This window comes from Antennarius striatus, chromosome 3 (assembly GCF_040054535.1).
Source record: "Antennarius striatus isolate MH-2024 chromosome 3, ASM4005453v1, whole genome shotgun sequence".
NCBI classification, from domain to species: Eukaryota; Metazoa; Chordata; class Actinopteri; order Lophiiformes; family Antennariidae; genus Antennarius; species Antennarius striatus.
In genome coordinates this window covers 29,165,001-29,184,608 of record NC_090778.1, presented here as the reverse complement: position 1 = coordinate 29,184,608, position 19,608 = coordinate 29,165,001, and the positions used below count along the sequence as shown (strand labels likewise).

At 50.5% G+C, this 19,608-nt stretch overlaps 2 protein-coding genes across 4 annotated transcripts in view; one reads left to right on the top strand and one right to left on the bottom strand.

The window, feature by feature from the left end:
• Positions 1-1,772: 1,772 nt before the first annotated feature.
• Positions 1,773-9,348, bottom strand: LOC137592021 (cationic amino acid transporter 4-like). 2 transcript variants are annotated; one of them, XM_068309863.1, is made up of 5 exons: positions 8,759-9,348; positions 5,476-6,539; positions 4,163-4,860; positions 3,878-3,986; positions 1,773-1,987 (listed from the first exon to the last, which is right to left on the bottom strand). In XM_068309863.1, the coding sequence occupies exons 2-5, from the start codon at positions 6,455-6,457 to the stop codon at positions 1,779-1,781; spliced, it is 1,998 nt and encodes a 665-aa protein (XP_068165964.1). In that variant the 5' UTR covers positions 6,458-6,539; positions 8,759-9,348; the 3' UTR covers positions 1,773-1,778. The 2 variants fall into 2 exon arrangements, with proteins under 2 accessions (XP_068165964.1, XP_068165962.1); XM_068309861.1 differs by having other exon boundaries at positions 8,803-9,348.
• Positions 9,349-14,161: 4,813 nt separating this feature from the next.
• LOC137591995 (rasGAP-activating-like protein 1) overlaps positions 14,162-19,608 on the top strand; it is a 32,772-nt gene continuing 27,325 nt past the window's right edge. Inside the window, exons 1-6 of one of the 2 annotated variants that reach the window (XM_068309859.1) lie at positions 14,163-15,041; positions 15,086-15,163; positions 15,299-15,355; positions 16,129-16,242; positions 16,765-16,826; position 19,608. The exon at position 19,608 is cut by the window's right edge and continues 129 nt beyond it. In XM_068309859.1, the coding sequence (XP_068165960.1) occupies positions 15,099-15,163; positions 15,299-15,355; positions 16,129-16,242; positions 16,765-16,826; position 19,608 (299 nt within the window). In that variant the 5' untranslated portion in view covers positions 14,163-15,041; positions 15,086-15,098. Of the gene's footprint in view, positions 15,164-15,298; positions 15,356-16,128; positions 16,243-16,764; positions 16,827-19,607 lie in introns of both variants that reach the window. The other variant, XM_068309860.1, reaches the window with a different exon arrangement.

Genomic DNA, 19,608 nt, shown 5'->3' with positions numbered 1-19,608 from the left:
CCTTCTGAATATGATGCCAACATGTAACGTTTAAAGTGTATTTATAATTAAAACAACAAATGAGATATGCTTCCATCAGTGTTTGTGATTTCCTCAGTAAACAGGAAGTGTGTTTCCAGTGTTCATCAGTCAGACCAATACAAACTAAACCACGTAACTGGAATCTGTCTGCTCTGATTTCACGCTTAAGGCTTTGGTTTCTCATGGATACATGCAAACAAAATGAAATGACTGGATCGTTTATGCATTTACAGGTGTTCTGAAAACGCCTTGATGCACCATTGTTGGAATGTAATGTGTTTCACGTGACGACTCTCCCTAATCTGAGTCCGGCTGCAAACCGGGGACGGATCAAGCAGGATTATGGAGGCCTCAGAGAAGCAGCCTAGTCCGGTTTAACTCCGACTGACTAACCAGACTCGACCTGGAGCGAGAAGAGTTCCCCTGAAAAGGTGCGTGAAGCTGTGCTTGTTTCATAACTCCTATCATCTAATTATCAATGTGAAAACATCCATCACAGGATGCGGAACCGATCAATAATCTGGAGCTTTCATTTAAATGTCATGTCAGAAGGAGAATACTGCACCAGACGAGGTCAGCGGCACCACAAAGGGTCAGAATGTGACTCCAGGGGACATGAATCAAACACACGTCACACACCAGCATGGAAACACGGAGTGTTCGTGTCGGTACGGTAACGGACTGGTGGTGACGACGAAAAAATAACCGCCGGCCGGAAACCGTTGGACTCCTCAGGACCACGAGTCAAAGACGGGCAGAGACGGTCCCGCTGCGCTTCATGGAGCTCATGAACTACAAATAAGCACACCCACAACCACAGCTCCACCCATCTGTTTGTTCAGGTGTGTTTAGCTCCGCCCCACCCTCGGTAAACACACACTGAACCTGCAGCAGGTCATACATCCAACAGGAGACCAGCCACACGGACACAGCGTGGACCTCCAGGACCAAGGAGGTCCTGACCCGACCCGGGGCTGGAACCCAGATCCTGTGTGAGGATCAGAGTCCACCTGGTGGACCTCAGATTTCTAGGGGTCCCTGTTTCTGGTGTTCTCATCCAAACTCGTACGATCGTCATGTGACATGGAGACATGCTAACAAGGATTTTCCACCACATGAACTCATGAATCGTAGTCCAGCACCACTTACAGCCCTACTATGAGGGTACTCAGTATCCCAGCATGCAGTACAGGACCCTTGTTGTTCATATAAGGTCAACTCCTCCTCTGCCTGGTCTGATATAGTAAACACAGCAACGTGACGTGATTGGTTCATGAGGCGGAACCCAGAGAAGTGTCTCTGCTGCACAGGGTGCACCGTGATTGGCTGGAGTTACACATCATCACGGAAAAACTACAGGCAGAGGGGTGGGATCTAGGAAACACACAGCGAACCCAGCGGAGTAAACCTTCGGTAGATGAACCAACCCAGCACAGAACCAATAACCACACAGATTCTGACAAGGCAGCGTGGGAAGAGCTGGTCTTGAAGGACGGAACAACTCTGACGCTTCGGAGTCACGTGACAGGAATAAAGCTATTAACTGTACATTCCAGGGAAACAAGAGGAACAAACACGCTTCACATCAAAACACAGAGCGCCAGTCCCACCCCGTGGTGTGCTAACGTTTGAAAAGCAATGAGTAGAGACTGAGGCAGGCTAGTCACACGCTAAGGGAAGTGAGAGTCATCAGACATCATATGAGTGTTGGGGGGGTGGATAACTTGAGGCAGGAGGACTGGGTAGATGGAGTCCCATCATCTCTTTCCTCTCTGCTCCTCAGTTTCGGGGAAAACGTGGTTCTGATGGGACGAGTCCACTTGTCCATTGGGCTGCACAGACTGCACCGTCTCCACCAGGCTACCGCTGGGTAGGACCACGTACCGGGCGGCCATGTCTGTGGGCTGCTGTCCCCTCAGGCCCTCCTTACTGTGCCAGACCCCATAGCCAAAGTACACAAAGAGACCTGCAGTGGGAACACAGGACAGGTGTGGGTTCTAGCCAGAGAAACAGGCCACGAGCCTGGTTTGAGTCTGACATTATCATCCTACTACAAAAATGCAGAACATATAGTGATACATATATTGATAATTCTTTATACGTACAAAGTGTGTTAATGCACCTCGTATGACCGCATGAGCTCATATTGCACAACACAACACAATTAACTCTGTATATTTGTTGTCATGTCCTGAGTTTCCTCTGAGGACTTCCACTGAATGGAACCAACCGGGGACACAGTCCAGACAGTAGCTGCTGACAGCCTCAAACACACCTCAAATAATCACCAGTCACGGAGGAATGGGACCTGGACTTAATGATCTTTATGTTGGAAAAGGCTGAAAAACATCAATAAGTGGAGCTGAATAACGCAGTCAAGGAGGTAGAGGTAGCACATGTCCTCATGTTGGGGTGCTTTTCCGCTGTCAGTAAGTTCCAGAATTCTCCATGAGCCCCGGACTTCAGCTGAATGTCAGCTTGTAGCCTGGACTATTAACTATCACACAGGACTTCCCTTACTTCTCCAGCTCCGACACCAGGTTCTGGAAGTTTGACCAATTATGGCGCTGCAGCTTTGAGGAGAAATGTTGAGTCTGTTCTTTGAAACCATTAACTATTTAATTAGTTGAGTCAAAGAATGCCTCTTTTACCATCTCTCCATCTTGGAAGGACTTCTGGTTCTTAACACTGAGGTGACTGAAACAGGTTATTGGTTCTGTCCTGTCCAGGCAGGACAGAACAAGACTGGCTCGAACTGGATTTTCTGGTCCAAGGCAGTGGATGGCATGGAAGGGAGTGGAGAAGAGGAAGATCTTCTGGAAAGATCTGTGGGAGTTGAAGGCATTCAAGGCAAACTATACCATCAAGGCTGTCTATGGTGTTTTGCCCTCTCCTGTAAATCTAAGCCAGCGGTATGGCGAAGACCCCATGTGCCATCTTTGTCCAAGTACAGCAATAGTGAAGTACATCTTAGTGGGATGCAAGACCAGCCTTACCCAAGACCATTACACCTGGCACCACAACAGAGTGTCTTGCATCAGTGCTGGAAAGTCAACAGACAAACGTGAATGATCTTCCTCCTCACTCATCCCAATAGCAACCAACACCTGGGCAAGACACTCGGCTACCCAACTGAGATGGCACCAATGTGCGAACAGTCATTGTTCTGTGGTCACCCTTGCTCAAGCTCATAGAGCTAACAGTGCCCTGGGAGAGTGCAGTGGAGGAGGTCTGCGAGTGGAAGCAGCTGAGGTACGCAGAACTTGTTGAAGATACCCAACAACGAGGCTGGAAAGCGACACTCAGTGGCAGTGGGCTGCAGAGGATTTGTTGGGAGGTGGGAGTCCGAGGAGAAGTCCCACAAGCAGGTGGTCAGGGACCTCCTCAGGGCTGCTGAGAGGGGGGGAGCCAGTGCCTGTGGATGAAAAGATCCGACCTGGGCCTTCAAGTGAGCTAATGGCACAAACAGAGTGAACCTGGGATGCTGGAACTCAATGCTGAAACCTCTGGAGGATGATGAGCGAAACATCCATGAAAGAGTGTGCCAACTTGACAACCCGAAGGATACCATGACTCATTTGAACTCTATAGAGTCTCATCGGTATGTATTAAACTATTGAGGGATATGGTCCTACAGAAGAGACTAAAGAGAATTTTTGTTTAACCTGCTGGTGATTCACGAAGGTTCCCCCTGCAGCAGAAGGTAGAGTCTATTCCAAATTCTGACTGAAACAAAACTGAACTTGTTCCATGTGTGCATTGGGATTAATGTATTTAAGGGTCTAAAACAAGGTAAACACTGTTTGAAGCAATGTTGAACAACCAGGCGCTGTCAAATCTAGCTCTAGTATCTTACCTATCGCGAGCCACACAATAAATCGAACCCAGGTCAGTTTGCTGAGCTTCATCATGAGGAAAACATTGAAGAGGATGCTGGCAGCCGGAATCAATGGAACCAAAGGTACCTGCAGAACAATTAGCCATCAGTGATACGCAAATCACTAGTAGTTTATTTATATTGACAGTTATCACAATGCTGTACCAGAACACATCCCGCTTACTCCATGTGTGACACATATCTGTTTAGTTTCTGTTAAGACTAAGTGTTCAACAAATCAAGAGAAGAACATCAACACCTCACCTGGAAGGTTTTGCTGTCAGATCGTTGCTCGTGGACCCAAATGAGCGCCAGACTGAGAACATAAGCTAAGCTAAATATCAGCAGCAGCAACGCGAAGCTCCAGACTGGCAGATGCAGCTGATTGGTTCCAAATTCTAACACGGCACAGAAGGAGACGGCGCTCACGATCATAGCCGTCACGCAGAAGGCCACCACCTCACCTGCCCCAAAACCCCCCAGCAGCCTGCCCAGGTAGGGTTCAAAACAGGCCCTCAGCTGCCCCACCCCACGCCGTTCTCTGGTCTGCATGTCCACCAACTGGAGTTTGTCAGAGAAGGATTCGTACTGCTTCAGCTCTCCACTGTCCTCCATTATGGTCTGAGACTCTGTGGGGGCAGGTTCAGGGTCAGGATTAGGGTTGGGAGATGTGGAGGCAGCTCCTTTGGCTTTTTCAGGCTGATGGCGCAGCACAATAATACTTGCTGCTACAAACGTGTACGCCAGGAGGGTACCGATGGACAGGAACTGAACCAAGGCCTCCAGATCAAAGATGAGGGATAATAAAGCCATGAGAACCCCAAACATCAAGATTGCATTGACGGGGACTTTGGTGACAGGGTTGACTCGAGCAAACAAAGAGAAGAATAAACCATCCTCCGCCATGGCGTAGACAATCCGAGGGAGGGAGAAGAGGTTGCTGAGCAGCACAGTGTTCATACCTAGAGAAGAAAGAGTCATTACTATTCTGTTGTGTACTGTAGAAGCCATACCACAGAGAAGCACAATGTGCTTGAAAAAGGACAGTCTAATTTGTAGAATCACTTTGATTTTAAATGTTTTGGTACTAGACCTACATTCTAGACCAAGCATGGGTAAACTACAGCCCACGGGGCATGTACAGCCCATTAAGCTTTGTAATCTGGCCCGCAAAACTTGTTTGATGCGCTGCAAAAAATGGGAGACCAGCAGTACTTTTCCAACTTTTGCATATCAAGAACCATGACTTAAAATTTGGAGGTGCTGTTTCTCACCCCAGCCACTCAGGAACTAACTGTCCCAGTGACGGTCAGAGGTCAGAGCCTGATGGAGCTACCTGGACCACATTATCCCAAAGAAGCAAGGACTCAATCCTGAGTCTGTCACACAGTAAACCCTCTGTTCTCCACTGTACCAGGAAAATTTTCGACAAAGGTAAGGAATAGAATCAGTGACAACAACAATTTCAAAGGTGTATTACCAGTAAACCTTTATGGGCTGTTCAATGGTCGAGTACCAAAACAATGTAAATAAATGTCTTTCTGTAAGTTGGACATCTTTTTAAAGTAGAGACTCACCACAAATGGAACCTATAGCCACAACAACTCCAGCCCAACTGTAACCACGGCGGAAGAAGGCGTCTGCCAGCGCTGAGTTGGGGTCTAACGTATGCCAGGGAACCATTAGTGTGAGCACTGTGGAGACCAGGATGTACGCTGATGCTGCCAGACCAAGGGCAATCGCTGTGGCGATGGGAACAGCTTTCTGCGGGTTCTTTGTTTCCTCAGTTGAAGATGCAATAACATCAAATCCCACAAATGCAAAAAAGCACGTGGCAGAGCCTGACAGTATTCCAGATAACCCAAAAGGGGCAAAACCTCCTTCTTTCTGGCTCCAATTAACTGGATCCGCCAAAATAAAACCAAAAACCAGGATGAAAACAATGACGCACAAGCTAATGACGGAGAAAATATGATTGAGGTAAGAGGACACTTGAACTCCAAACGAAATAAAGAGTGTGGCAACTATTACAATCCCCGCTGCAAGGATGTCAGGGTAATGGGCGAGGAAGGGTGTGTTCCACTGTATGATGTGCGTCTCTGTGAAGTTCTGGATTCTGTGGTTAAAAATGGAGTCCAGATAACCACTCCAGGCACGCGCCACAGCAGCACCGCCAATCATGTTCTCCAAAATTACATTCCAACCAATGAGAAAGGCCCAGATCTCTCCCATAGAGACATAGGTAAACATGTAGGCAGATCCGGTTTTAGGGATTCGTGCTCCAAACTCTGCATAACAAAAGGCAGCTAGAAGAGAAGCGATACCAGCTAAAAGGAAAGATATGACGACAGCAGGCCCAACAATGTCTTTAGCTACTGTTCCTGTCAGGACGTAAAGCCCAGAGCCCACCATACCACCAACACCCAACAGGGTCAGGTCCAAGGTGGACAGGCAGCGCTTCAGTGACGTGGTCATCATGTCTTCATCCAGGGTCTTGAGTCGGTTCAGTTTCTGACAAAGGCGCACCACTGGGGTGCAGCCTCTTGGACAAGTTGCCATGGCTCCAGAGTCGGACAGGCCAGCTGGGCTAGATGGTGTTACAGCACTTACACTGGATCCATTAACCGTGGGTGAAGCTAACCTGAAAGACAATAGCATACATGAAAATAGCACAATATATGATTTCACTGTTAGCCAATGTTCCGAGTCCAAAGACCTACCACAAACTGGACGACTGGGAGTCTTCACAGACTCCTCAATGATATCTAGACAATGTGACGGTATTTTATGTGACTAATCAGGTCATATTACGAAAACAGTTTTTTGTGGTCTCCACATATATAGTGGTCCCCCCTAACTCTACCAACTCCTAGGATTTGAAAAACATGTCCTGTATCAGCTGTTCAGCCACGAACTTGTGAAACAGACCTGAAACAAGGAGTTTAAAGTCAGCTCCCGTTGTGACCTATCAACTAACAAGATAGCAGTGTGTCGCCATGTCGTCCCTCAGAGATAGACAAGCTCGTGTCTCAGTTGTTGGTTGTACAAATCAACATTGGTGCTTCTATTCTGCCCCAGAAGAGAAACAGAAGAGACTGTGGTTGTGTCTTGTTTTAAATGACGTGTCGTCTACATGTCCTGTCAGTCTGTTTGTGTGTGGGAACCACTTTACTTTGACTTGATTCAGCAATGAGGGTCAGTACAAATGTGGTGAAGTCAGTTTGTATTTGGCTAACTGTTAGCTAACCAGTTAAGCTGAGCTGAGTGGTCATGTTAGCACGTGGGGTTACCTTACTTTGTGGAAGTGATGTGAGAAATTCAGAGTTTCCCACATCACAGATTAAACAAACTCTGGATTATCTAATTTTCACACCATACAGACATTCCTAAACCCTGCCTATAAGGTGTGTGTCAGTGTGTACGAACACGATAGATTCTAAGAAGCTGTTCGCGAGCCGAATTGTTCAGAAGTTGTTATTTGTTAAATTTGAATCTATAATTGCCCGAACGACCTGGGCGATTCCAGGTGCGCCTGCGGTGCGTCGCTGCCCGGCATGGTCGGCGGCAGGAGGAAGAGGAATCCTTGGCCGAATCCCTGGGGTCACCAGCGCCCCCTACCATGAGGCAGGAGAACTGCGTGCCTCACTTCGTGCCTTTTCCCAGCGGTTTCAGGACCGCTCAACTCCAGAAAGACGTTACACACATGGAGTTGTTGACAAAAAAACACTGTACATGACATTATATACATTAGCTAAATTATGGTAATTTAGTTCATATAGCAAATGTGTTTGAACATTTTAATAGTGACATATGGAGAGATAGCATTATGGTCTGGCTGTTCAACTACCAGCACAGCTAGTGGAGTCACTGATCAATCCACGGTGAGGCTCGGCTGGCTGGTGTCTCCCCACAGGTCTCGGATCAGGATTTCAGTGGTAAATGTGAAAATTCAGTGATTTTGAGTAAAAATAATCCAAAATTGGTGACGTTAAACGTAAAATAACTTTATAATAAACATCACTGGAAAAATTAACCATGTATTTCTAACATTTTTCATTTTTTTCTTTCATGATGGCAGGTGAGACCATGTTTCCCCTGACCGCACGTCACTGGTTCAGAGCCAGGATCGGTACTTTGGACCGAGACATTTAGAATAGAGCTGGACGTCTGACTGAAGCGTGACGTCACTTAAAGAATAATAGAATAATACGGAAGCTTTGAGGGGCGGAGTCACGTCACCCTATCCGGTTCTGGTCATTTCAGTCCTCACTCATCTTTAAAACACATTTCAGACATGACAGTAATTCGTCCTCGTGTAATTTTAACAATAATTTATATTTTTAAAAATAAATTTAGTAAAATTTTACATTTACCGTCAAAAACGCGTGATGACGGTTCGGTCCGGTCTTTTTCTTCCACTACAGTACTTCCCATCTGATTTTTCGTGACCCACGTCCCCTCCCGGAGCGGTGATGTGTCAAACATTTGACGCCCCCCAGCCTCGTTCCACACCTCCGTGATCTCTTACCGACCACATCATGCCGGTGAGGCGCGTCCGGTAACGTCAAGCTGCGTATGGCGACAGCAGGACGCCTCCGTTATTATTACGTAACTCTTTATTTCCCTTTAGAAATAAACCCAGTGACGTCGCTCGCCGAACACGGTTCGGTTCGTCGACATGTTACCGTGTCCTCCCCGCGGAAACACGATCTGCAGGAAAAATGGGTTTTAATTCCAAATTAATAATTGATGACAAAATGGAACCAGACCAGTCCGCGCGTTTTAACCCCCCCCCCCTCTCCGACCCCCCCGCTGGAGGCTGGAGGAGAGTTCGATGCCCTCCCGCTTTACGGTCCTTACCGGTTGTGAACCCTGAAGCAGGAACACTGTGGGCCGATATTTACCGTGCGCGTTGGGGGTCGGTCATGTGTGCAGCGGCTCCGGTGGGGACTCGTCCGGTGATGGAGCTGACGGTGGAACAAACCAACACACCCTGGGCTGCGTCTTAAAGGGACAGTCCTGCCCACGGAGCACCACCCAGCATGCAGTGCGTGATCGTGACAGACTGGTGATGGTTCTTCAGGTTCTGAGCTTCACATCAGGACACCTGAAGGAGGAGGAGACCTCACAGCGTGGACCTGGAGCGGGTCCACAATACGACCCGGGTCCTGCATCAGACTCTACCGGATCAGATCAGACTCTACCGGATCAGATCAGACTCTACCGGATCAGATCAGACTCCACCGGATCAGATCAGACTCTACCGGATCAGATCAGACTCTACCGGATCAGATCAGACTCCACCGGATCAGATCAGACTCCACCGGATCAGATCAGACTCTACCGGATCAGATCAGACTCTACCGGATCAGATCAGACTCCACCGGATCAGATCAGACTCCACCGGATCAGATCAGACTCCACCGGATCAGATCAGACACCACCCAGCTCTCAGGATCATCTGGACCTGAGTGAAGGAGAACCAGCCTCTGATGGTCCAGTTCTTCCTGGGAGCCTTCAGCTGCTGCGACCTGCTGCAGATCCAGATCCAGTTCTGAGGATTCCTATCCTCAGGCTCTGGAATGCTCTGGTCTTCGTCCCGCTGCTCTCTTCAGGTCTGAAGTCCAACTTCCTGTCAGAACGCCAGACGTTTCCTTACAGGACTTCCTGGTTGGAACCAGTCTGACCCTCCAGGGCCTGCAGAATTCCAGTGGACCAGGAAGTCACCCGGGTCCTCGGGGTTCAGAGTCGGACCGGACTCCTGCCTGCACAGAACCAGGTCCACATGTTCTGGTTGTCGTGTGTCAGCTGACTCCTGGTCATGTGACTCACGTGTCACACGTCTATGAGGTTCAAACGCACCACAGAAGAACAAATTAAACCAGCAGCTGCTTCATTAGTAGACCCCCCCACACACACACACCGGGGTCATGTGACCCCAGTGGCCTCATGTGTTTCCCATTAGGTTCAAAGCTGAAGCTAACTTTAGCATCCAGTGTTCAGCATTCACACAGGCCTTTAGACCAGTTGCCACGACGATCTGCAGTAGCTGTTGTGGTGCAAGTTAGCATCGATGCTAACAGCTACGATAATGAACCCGACAGGACAGTAGAACCATCTGTCTGTCTCTCATCTAACAATCCATCCATCATCCATCCGTTCATGATGATGGATGCTGGATGGATGGATGGGTGATGGATGGGTGGATGGATGAATGGATGTATGATAGACGGACGGACGGACGGACGGACGGACGGACGGACGGACGGACGGACAGGCAGGCAGGCAGGCAGGCAGGCAGGCAGGCAGGCAGGCAGGCAGGCAGGCAGGCAGGCAGACAGACAGACAGACAGACAGACAGACAGACAGACAGACAGACAGACAGACAGACAGACAGACAGACACTTAATGATCCCGGAGGAAATAACACATCCACTGCTCAGCCAAACACCAGGAAAAAACAGAAACCAAACAGGACAGACACTAACAGACACCTGTAGCATTAACAGGACATTCACTAAAAAAATTAAAATTAAAGTATAAACAGTATAAAATTAAATTAAATCCATTTAACCCCGTGCTGACCTCCCACCTCCCCCCCGCTCCTCCTGAGAGAGTCATTGTACCCCCTGATGACACGGGGCACGAAGGAGGACCTCAGCCTCTCTGTGGAGGCGCTGTGTGACAGCAGTCTGCCGCTGAAGGTGCTCCTCTGCTGGGAGAAGGTGGTGTGTAGGGGGTGGGGGGGGGGCTGGTGTTGTTCACCTTAACTTTAGACATGGTCCTGCTCTCCAGAAGCGTATCCACAGAGTCCAGGCTCAGCCCGACCACTGAGGCCGCTCTGCGGATGAGTCTGTTCAGACGGTCCATATCTCTTTTCCTGGCCCCCCCAGCCCAACACACAATGGCGTATGACAGCACACTGGAGACTACGGACTGATAGAACATGAGAAGGAGCTTAGGACAGATGTTGAAGGAGGCCAGCCTCCTCAGGAAGTACATCCTGCTCTGCCCCTTCTTGTACACACAGTTGGAGTTGAGTGACCAGTCCAGTCTGCTGTCTAGCTGCAGTCCCAGGTACTGATAGTTTCCTACCACCCCCACCTCACTGCCTTTGATGATCACCGGCTGTGGAGAGGGAGGTGCCCGCCGGAAATCCAGAACCATCTCCTTGGTCTTGGAGACGTTGAGCTGGAGCTGGTTCTGTTGGCACCACTCCACGAAGTCAGCCACCAATGCTCTGTACCCCCCCTCATACAGCCACCAATGCCCTGTACCCCCCCTCATACAGCCACCAATGCCCTGTACCCCCCCTCATCACCCTCCAGGATACATGCCACTATCGCGGTGTCATCGGAGTACTTCTGTATGTGGCATGTATCCGAGTTGTGCTTGAAGTCTGATGTGTAGAGGGTGAAGAGAATGGGGGAGAGCACGGTCCCCTGTGGCGCCCCCGTGCTGCTGGTCACCATAGAAGACAAACAGTCCCCCATACGGACGTACTGGGGTCTGTCCATTAGGTAGTCCGTGATCCAGCTCACGAGGTAGGGGTCCACAGCCATGGAGGTCAGTTTATCCTGCAGGAGCCGGGGCTGGATGGTGTTGAAGGTGCTTGAACAGTCAAAGAAGAGCACTCTGACGGCACAGCCCCCGGCGTCCAGGTAGGAGAGCACACGGTGGAAGAGGTACAAGACAGCGTCATCAACCCCAACCTTGGCCTGATAGGTGAACTGGAGAGGGTCCATAGCACCCTGCACCTGTGGACGCATGAGCTCCAGGACCAGTCGCTCTAGGGTCTTCATTATGTGGGAGGTAAGAGCGACCGGTCGGTGGTCGTTGAGCTCAGTAGGGCGTCCTTTCTTGGGTACAGGGACGATGCAGGAGGTCTTCCACAGTGACGGGACCCTCCCCAGACGCAGACTGAGGTTGAACAATCGCTGCAGGGGGCCCCCTAGTTCTGGTGGCCCCTAGTTCACAATGTCCCCAGGCTCGGAGGAGTCTTGGGGAGATCATATCCGGTCCAGCCGCCTTTTAGGGACAGAGCCTCCGCAGCGTTGTCGTCACCAGGTCTGCAGTGATGACGGTCTCGGTCGTGGTGGGAGCAGGAGGTCGTGGTGAAGTTGGAAGTCCAGTGGTTGAGGTGGGACCGTAGAGCTTCGCAGCTCTTGGAGTGGGCTTGGGAGGAACCGATTGAAAAAGCTGTTTAGTTCATTCCATTCCAGACCTCCCACACCTGGTTGCGCCCCAGCTGCTCCTCCAGCTTCCTCCTGTACGCCTCCTTGGCCTCCCTCAGGCAGAGTCTCACTTCCTTCTGGGCCTTCCTCATCTCCTCCTCGTTCTTGCTCCTGAACGCCCGCTTCTTCCTGTTCAGGACAGCCTTGACTTCCTTGGTTACCCATGGTTTGTTGTTGGGGTAACACCTGATTGTCCTGACAGGGGCCACGGTGTCCACACAGAAGTTCATGTAGTCTGTAAAACACTGAGCTGCCCCCTCAATGTCCTCCCCATGTGAGCCCACAATAACATCCCAGTCGGTGGTCTGGAAGCAGTTCCTCAGCATCTCCTCTACTTCCGGGGACCACCTCCTGACCTGTCGTGTTGCTGCTGGCAGCCGTTTCACCAGCGGGATGTAGGTGGGCTGTAGGTACACTAGGTTATGGTCTGATTTACCTAGTGGAGGGAGGGGGGTGGCGGTGTATGCCTCCTTAGCATTAGCGTAGAACAGATCGATGGTTCTGTTCTTCCGTGTGGGACAGTCTACACACTGGACCATTGTGGGGAGAGATGAGTCCAAGGTGACGTGGTTAAAGTCACCGGTGATGATGACGAGCGCCTCCGGGTGCCGGGTCCGAAGAGCAGAGGTGGTCCCACAGATGGTCTCTCGTGCTCTCAGGGTCCGCATGTGGAGGGATGTAGACGGCGAGGACGATGACGTGTGAGAATTCACACGCCAGGTAGTAGGGTCTGATGCTAACAGCTGTTAGCTCCAGATCGCGGTTACACAGTGTTGGTTTCATCGTCACATGTCCCGGATGGCACCATCTATCGTTGGTATAGATGATTGCGGGGCCTCCTTTGACCCTCATGGACATCAACTCCTCCCTGGAGTACACCAGCATATTACTATACGTTATCTAAATTTATGTTAAAAAAATACACGCAGAAACATAGAAAAAACGCAAAATTAAGCACAACACACTCGCTCAGAGCAGAGGAAACTGCAGCCTGCTCGCGCAGAAGAAGAATGTATGATGGAAAGATGGATGGATGGATGTATGGATAATGGATGGATGATGGATGGATGGATGGATTGATGGATAATGGATGGATGATGGATGGATGGATAATGGATGGATGGATAATGGATGGATGGTTGGATGATAAATGGATGATGGATGGATGGATGGATAATGGATGGATGGATGATAGATGGATGGATGGATGATAAATGGATGATGGATGGATGGATGGATAATGGATGGATGGATGATGGATGATGGATGGATGGATGGATAATGGATGGATGGATGATGGATGGATGGATGATAAATGGATGATGGATGGATGGATGGATGGATGGATAATGGATGGATGGATGGATGATGGATGGATGGATAATGGATGGATGATAAATGGATGATGGATGGATGGATGGATGGATGATGGATGGATGGATGATGGATGGATGATAAATGGATGATGGATGGATGGATGGATGATGGATGGATGATAAATGGATGATGGATGGATGGATGATGGATGGATGATGGATGGATGGATGGATGATGGATGGATGATAAATGGATGATGGATGGATGGATGATGGCTGGATGATGGATGGATGATAAATGGATGATGGATGGATGGATGGATGGATGATGGATGGATGATAAATGGATGATGGATGGATGGATGGATGATGGATGGATGATAAATGGATGATGGATGGATGGATATATGGATGGATGGATGGATAATGGATGGATGGATGGATGGATGATGGATGGATGGATAATGGATGGGTGATGGATGGATTATGGATGGATGATGGATGGATGGATGGATGGATGGATGGATGATGGATGGATGATAAATGGATGATGGATGGATGGATGGATGGATTATGGATGGATAATGGATGGATGGATGATGGATGGATGGATATATGGATGGATGGATGGATAATGGATGGATGGATGGATGGATGATGGATGGATGGATGGATGGATTGATGGATAATGGATGGATGGATGGATGATGGATGGATGATAAATGGATGATGGATGGATGAGCGGGTCCCTCTGATGCTCCCTCCAGCAGCAGCAGGAGGAACACCGCCCCCTGGTGGACACGTGTCCGCAGCGCAGGCGCCTCCTGAGGCTTGAGCCGTTCCACATGAACGTTGGTGTTTGGTTCGAGTCTCATTCTGTGTCACAGCTGCTTTGTGATCACGTGACAAGCCACGCACACAGGAGGCTCTTTGTTCCGGATCTAGATCGCATCCGGGGCGGGGCTTTAGAGAGCAGGTGAATCATCATCATCATCATCTTCCTCTGCACGTGCACGACCGCCCCCTGCCGGGCTCAGACCCCCCTCAGGGGTTCCCATCTGCCCCGGTCCGGTCCCGTTACCGGCTCGTGTCTGCGGGGTTCCGGTGCTGACCCGCTGTAAACAGGCCAGGTGACGTCACCAGTGGAGGGACGCCCGGGTGTCCCCTGCAGCATCCGGGTCCGTCCACCAGGTGGCGCCGTGGACCCGCGCGGAGACGCTCAGACGTGACGTGAGCGAAGCAAAAACGATCAGACGTTGTGCGTGACGTCACGCGTGGAAAGACGATTCTTATTAATCACTCTACACGGAATCACGTGACTCCACGCGGACCCCCCCCCCCCACACACACACACAGCCCACGCCTCCCGGACGCGCGGGGCTGGATGGATGCGCGTCACTGTCGCGCGCTCTCCGCGTGCCGCGCGCCGTCACGCGCCGGACGTGCGTGAAGTGAGGAGTCTGCGGGGAGAGCGGAGGAGCGGACCGGAGGAGCGGACCGGAGGAGCGGACCGGAGGAGCGGACCGGAGGAGCGGACCGAACCGGACCGGAGGAGCGGACCGGAGGAGCGGACCGGAGGAGCGGACCGAACCGGACCGGAGGAGCGGACCGGAGGAGCGGACCGGAGGAGCGGACCGAACCGGACCGGACATGGCCAGAAACACGTCGCTGCACTTCAGGATCGTTGAGGGTCGGAACCTCCCCGCCAAGGACGTGTGAGTACCGGTGATCGGTGATCGGTGATCGGTGATCGGTGATCGGTGATCCATCAGGAGGGCGGAGGACCGTTTAACGGTGACCGGTGGAGGGGGGGGACTGTCCGCCTGACGCGTGTCCCGTCTTGTCCGCAGCTCCGGAACCAGCGACCCGTACTGCCTCGTCAAAGTTGACAATGAAGTTGTGGCCAGGTGAGTGACCCACGTGACCGGGGGGGGGGGGGGCAAAGGACGACGGTTGTGGACTCACGGTAGCGCAGCTGGCGCGTCCCGCCGCCCCGCACCTGTAGCCCGGTGGAGAGGGGGGGGGATCCGGGCGGCGCTGCCCGCGTCTCGGCCCCCCCAGCAGAGAACCTGATACCCGGTTGGCCTTTAGAACACCCGCAGGTAACCATGGAGACGAGCTGCTGCTGCTGGGAGAGCCGCTTCACACCTCAGTCACGTGGTTTTCTGACGGCGGGCCCTGAACGCGTCCTGTTGGTTGGGGGGGGGGTTCCGAATGTGACCCGGTTCTCTGACTGGAGCAGAACTCAGACGCGGGTCCAGCTGGCGTCCTGAGGGACAGCAGCTGGTGGTTCACCACAGAGTCCCACTCTGCTCTGGTCCTGGGGGGTCGGGGGTGTCAGCGGTCAGTGTGAGAACACCAACAGGAACACCAGGCGTCATGGTAACAGCGACGGTTCTGGTGACGCTCCTGAACCTGTGATAAGTACACCAGTACTGGTACAGGTACTGGTACAGGTACTGGTACTGGTACAGGTACTGGTACAGGTACTGGTACAGGTACTGGTACTGGTACAGGTACTGGTACTGGTACAGGTACTGGTACAGATACTGGTACTGGTACAGGTACAGGTACTGGTACTGGTACAGGTACAGGTACTGTTACAGGTACAGGTACAGGTACTGGTTGGACAGAACTCTGGATAACACGGTTTCCTAGGTAACGCCCGGTTCTGTTTCAGGACGGCCACCGTCTGGAAGAACCTGAACCCGTTCTGGGGGGAGGAGTTCACGCTGCACCTGCCAATGGGATTCCACTCGCTGTCCTTCCAGGTGATGGACGAGGACACCATCGGGTAGGTGGGGGCCCAACGGGTTGGTTCTAACGGGTCGGTCCTAACGGGTCGTTCTTAACGGGTTGGTTCTAATGGGTTGTTTTTAACGGGTTGGTTCTAGTGGGTTGGTTCTAACGGGTCAGTCCTAACGGGTCGTTCTTAACGGGTTGGTTCTAACGGGTCGGTCCTAACGGGTTTTTCTTACGGGTTGGTTCTAACGGGTTGGTTCTAATGGGTTGTTCTTAACGGGTTGGTTCTAGTGGGTTGGTTCTAACGGGTCGTTCTTAACGGGTTGGTTCTAACGGGTCGGTCCTAACGGGTCGGTCCTAACGGGTTTTTCTTAACGGGTTGGTTCTAATGGGTTGTTCTTAACGGGTTGATTCTAACGGGTTGGTTCTAACGGGTTGGTTCTAATGGGTCGTTCTTAACGGGTCGTTCTTAACGGGTTGGTCCTAACGGGTCGGTCCTAACGGGTTGGTTCTAACAGATTGGTCCCGTTGACGGGTCGGTCGTCCCGGTGACGGTTCTCTCTGCTCTCTGCAGCCATGACGATGTCATCGGGAAGATCAGCCTGACCAAAGATGCCATTGGCTCCCACGCCAAAGGTAGGTGGGCGGGGTCAGAGGTTAGACACACACGAACAAGGTCAAAGGTTAGGGTCAGACTGTCAGACTCCAGGGAGTCTGGGAACGTTTCTGTACGTCTGTCACACGGTCCCTGGAGAACCGGACCCCCCCTCAGTGCTGCCCCCTCAGTGCTGCCCATCAGTACTGCCATACTGTAATGTAAAGTTACATTACTGGACTACAGGATTTATTATTATGGGATGTTTTAATGTCCTGTTATTGTTACAGGTCAGTCTGAGGGAATAGAACTTAGTAGTAATGACATTACTTTAGTAATGTAGCCGCAAGAGGTCACAAGCCAGTGTCTTATTGTGCCGGTCCCAAGCCCGGATAAATACAGAGGGTTGTGTCAGGAAGGGCATCCGGCGTAAAACTTTTGCCAAATCAAAGATGCAAATCAAACTTATGACTCCCATACCGGATCGGTCGAGGCCCGGGTTAACAACGACCGCCATCGGCGCTGTTGACCTACAGGGCGCCGGTGGAAATTGGACTACTCTTGGTCGAAGAAGGAGAGGAGGAAAGTGTGTTCGTAGGAAGAGAGAGCTGCAGCTAATGTGATCAGGGAGACAGGTAGGAGAGTACCTGGTGTGTCATCTGGAAGGAAAGTAGATAAGGAGACTTGGTGGTGGAATGAGGAGGTACAGGAGTGTATACAGAGAAAGAGGTTAGCTAAGAAGAAGTGGGACACTGAGAGGACTGAGGAGAGTAGACAGGAGTACAGGGAGATGCAGCGTAAGGTGAAGGTAGAGGTAGCAAAGGCCAAACAAGAAGCTGATGATGACTTGTATGCTAGGTTGGACAGTAAGGATTTTTGATTTTTGCAAAAACACTTTAATCTCATTCGAACATTTTGCAGTTTTACATCAGATGAAAGCATTTAAGTGCCTCAGAACATCTTTTCCAAACAAACTTCAAGAAAATTTGTAAAATGTTCTAAATGTTCTAGACAGTAAGGAGGGAGAGACTGATCTATACCGGTTGGCAAGACGGAGAGACAGAGATGGGAAGGACGTGCAGCAGGTTAGGGTGATTAAGGATAGGGATGGAAGTCTATTGACAGGTGCCAGTAGTGTGATGGGAAGATGGAAAGAGTACTTTGAAGAGTTGATGAACGTGGAAAATGAGAGAGAACAAAGACTAGAAGAGGTGACTGTTGTGGACCAGGAAGTAGCAAAGATTAGTCAGGATGAAGTGAGGAGGGCATTGAAGAGGATGAAGAGTGGAAAGGCAGTCGGTCCTGATGATATACCTGTAGAGGTATGGAAGTGTCTAGGAGAGGTGGAGTAGAGTTTCTGACTGGGTTGTTCAACAGGATCTTAGATAGTGAGAAGATGCCTGAGGAATGGAGGAGAAGTGTGCTGGTGCCCATTTTTAAGAACAAGGGAGATGTGCAGAGTTGTGGCAACTACAGAGGAATAAAGCTGATGAGCCATACAATGAAGTTATGGGAGAGAGTAGTGGAAGCTAGACTAAGGGCAGAAGTGAACATTTGTGAGCAGCAGTATGGTTTCATGCCAAAACAGAGTACTACAGATGCAGTATTTGCTTTGAGGATGTTGATAGAGAAGTACAGAGAAGGCCAGAGGGAGCTGCATTGTGTTTTTGTAGATCTGGAGAAAGCTGATGACAGGGTGTCCAGAGAGGAACTGTGGTATTGTATGAGGAAGTCTGGAGTGGCAGAGAAGTATGTTAGAGCGGTGCAGGACATGTATGAGGACTGTAAGACAGTGGTGAGGTGTGTGTAGGTGTGACAGAGGAGTTCAAGGTGGAGGTGGGACTGCATCAGGGATCAGCTCTGAGCCCCTTCTTGTTGCTATGGTGATGGACAGGCTGACAGACCAGGTTAGACAGGAATCTCCATGGACTATGATGTTTGCAGATGACATTGTGATCTGCAGTGAGAGCAGGGAACAGGTGGAGGAGAAGCTAGAGAGGTGGAGGTTTGTCCTGGAAAGGAGAGGAATGAAGGTTAGCCGCAGTAAGACAGAGTTCATGTGTGTGAATGAGAGGGACCCAAGTGGAAGAGTGAGGTTACAGGGAGAAGAGATCAAGAAGGTGGAGGATTTGAAGTCCTTAGGGTCAACAGTCCAGAGCAATGGAGAGTGTGGAAAAGAGGTGAAGAAGCGTGTCCAGGCAGGATGGAACGGGTGGAGGAAAGTGTCAGGTGTGATGTGTGATAGAAGAGTTTCAGCTAAAATGAAAGGAAAGGTGTACAAAACTGTGGTGAGACCAGCGATGTTGTTTGGTCTAGAGACAGTGTCCCTGAGGAAAAGACAGGAGACAGAGCTGGAGGTAGCAGAGATGAAGATGCTGAGGTTCTCTCTGGGAGTGACCAGGATGGATAGGATCAGGAATGAGTCCATCAGAGGGACAGCACATGTTAGAGGTTCTGGAGATAAAGTCAGAGAGGCCAGACTGAGATGGTTTGGACATGTCCAGAGGAGAGATAGTGAATATATTGGTAGAAGGATGCTGAGTTCTGAACTGCCAGGCAGGAGGCCTAGAGGAAGACCAAAGAGGAGGTTTATGGATGTAGTGAAAGAGGACATGAAGGTAGTTGGTGTGAGAGAAGAGGATGAGAAGACAGGGTTAGATGGAGGACACTGATTGGCTGTGGAGACCCTGAAGGGAAAAGCCTGAAGGAGAAGAAGAAGAAGAATGACATTACTTTAGTAATCTAATTCAACTTTACATTTAGTGTTATGTAACTTCAACACTGCTGCCCCTCCTGTGCCCCCCCCCCCCTGTGCTCCTCAGG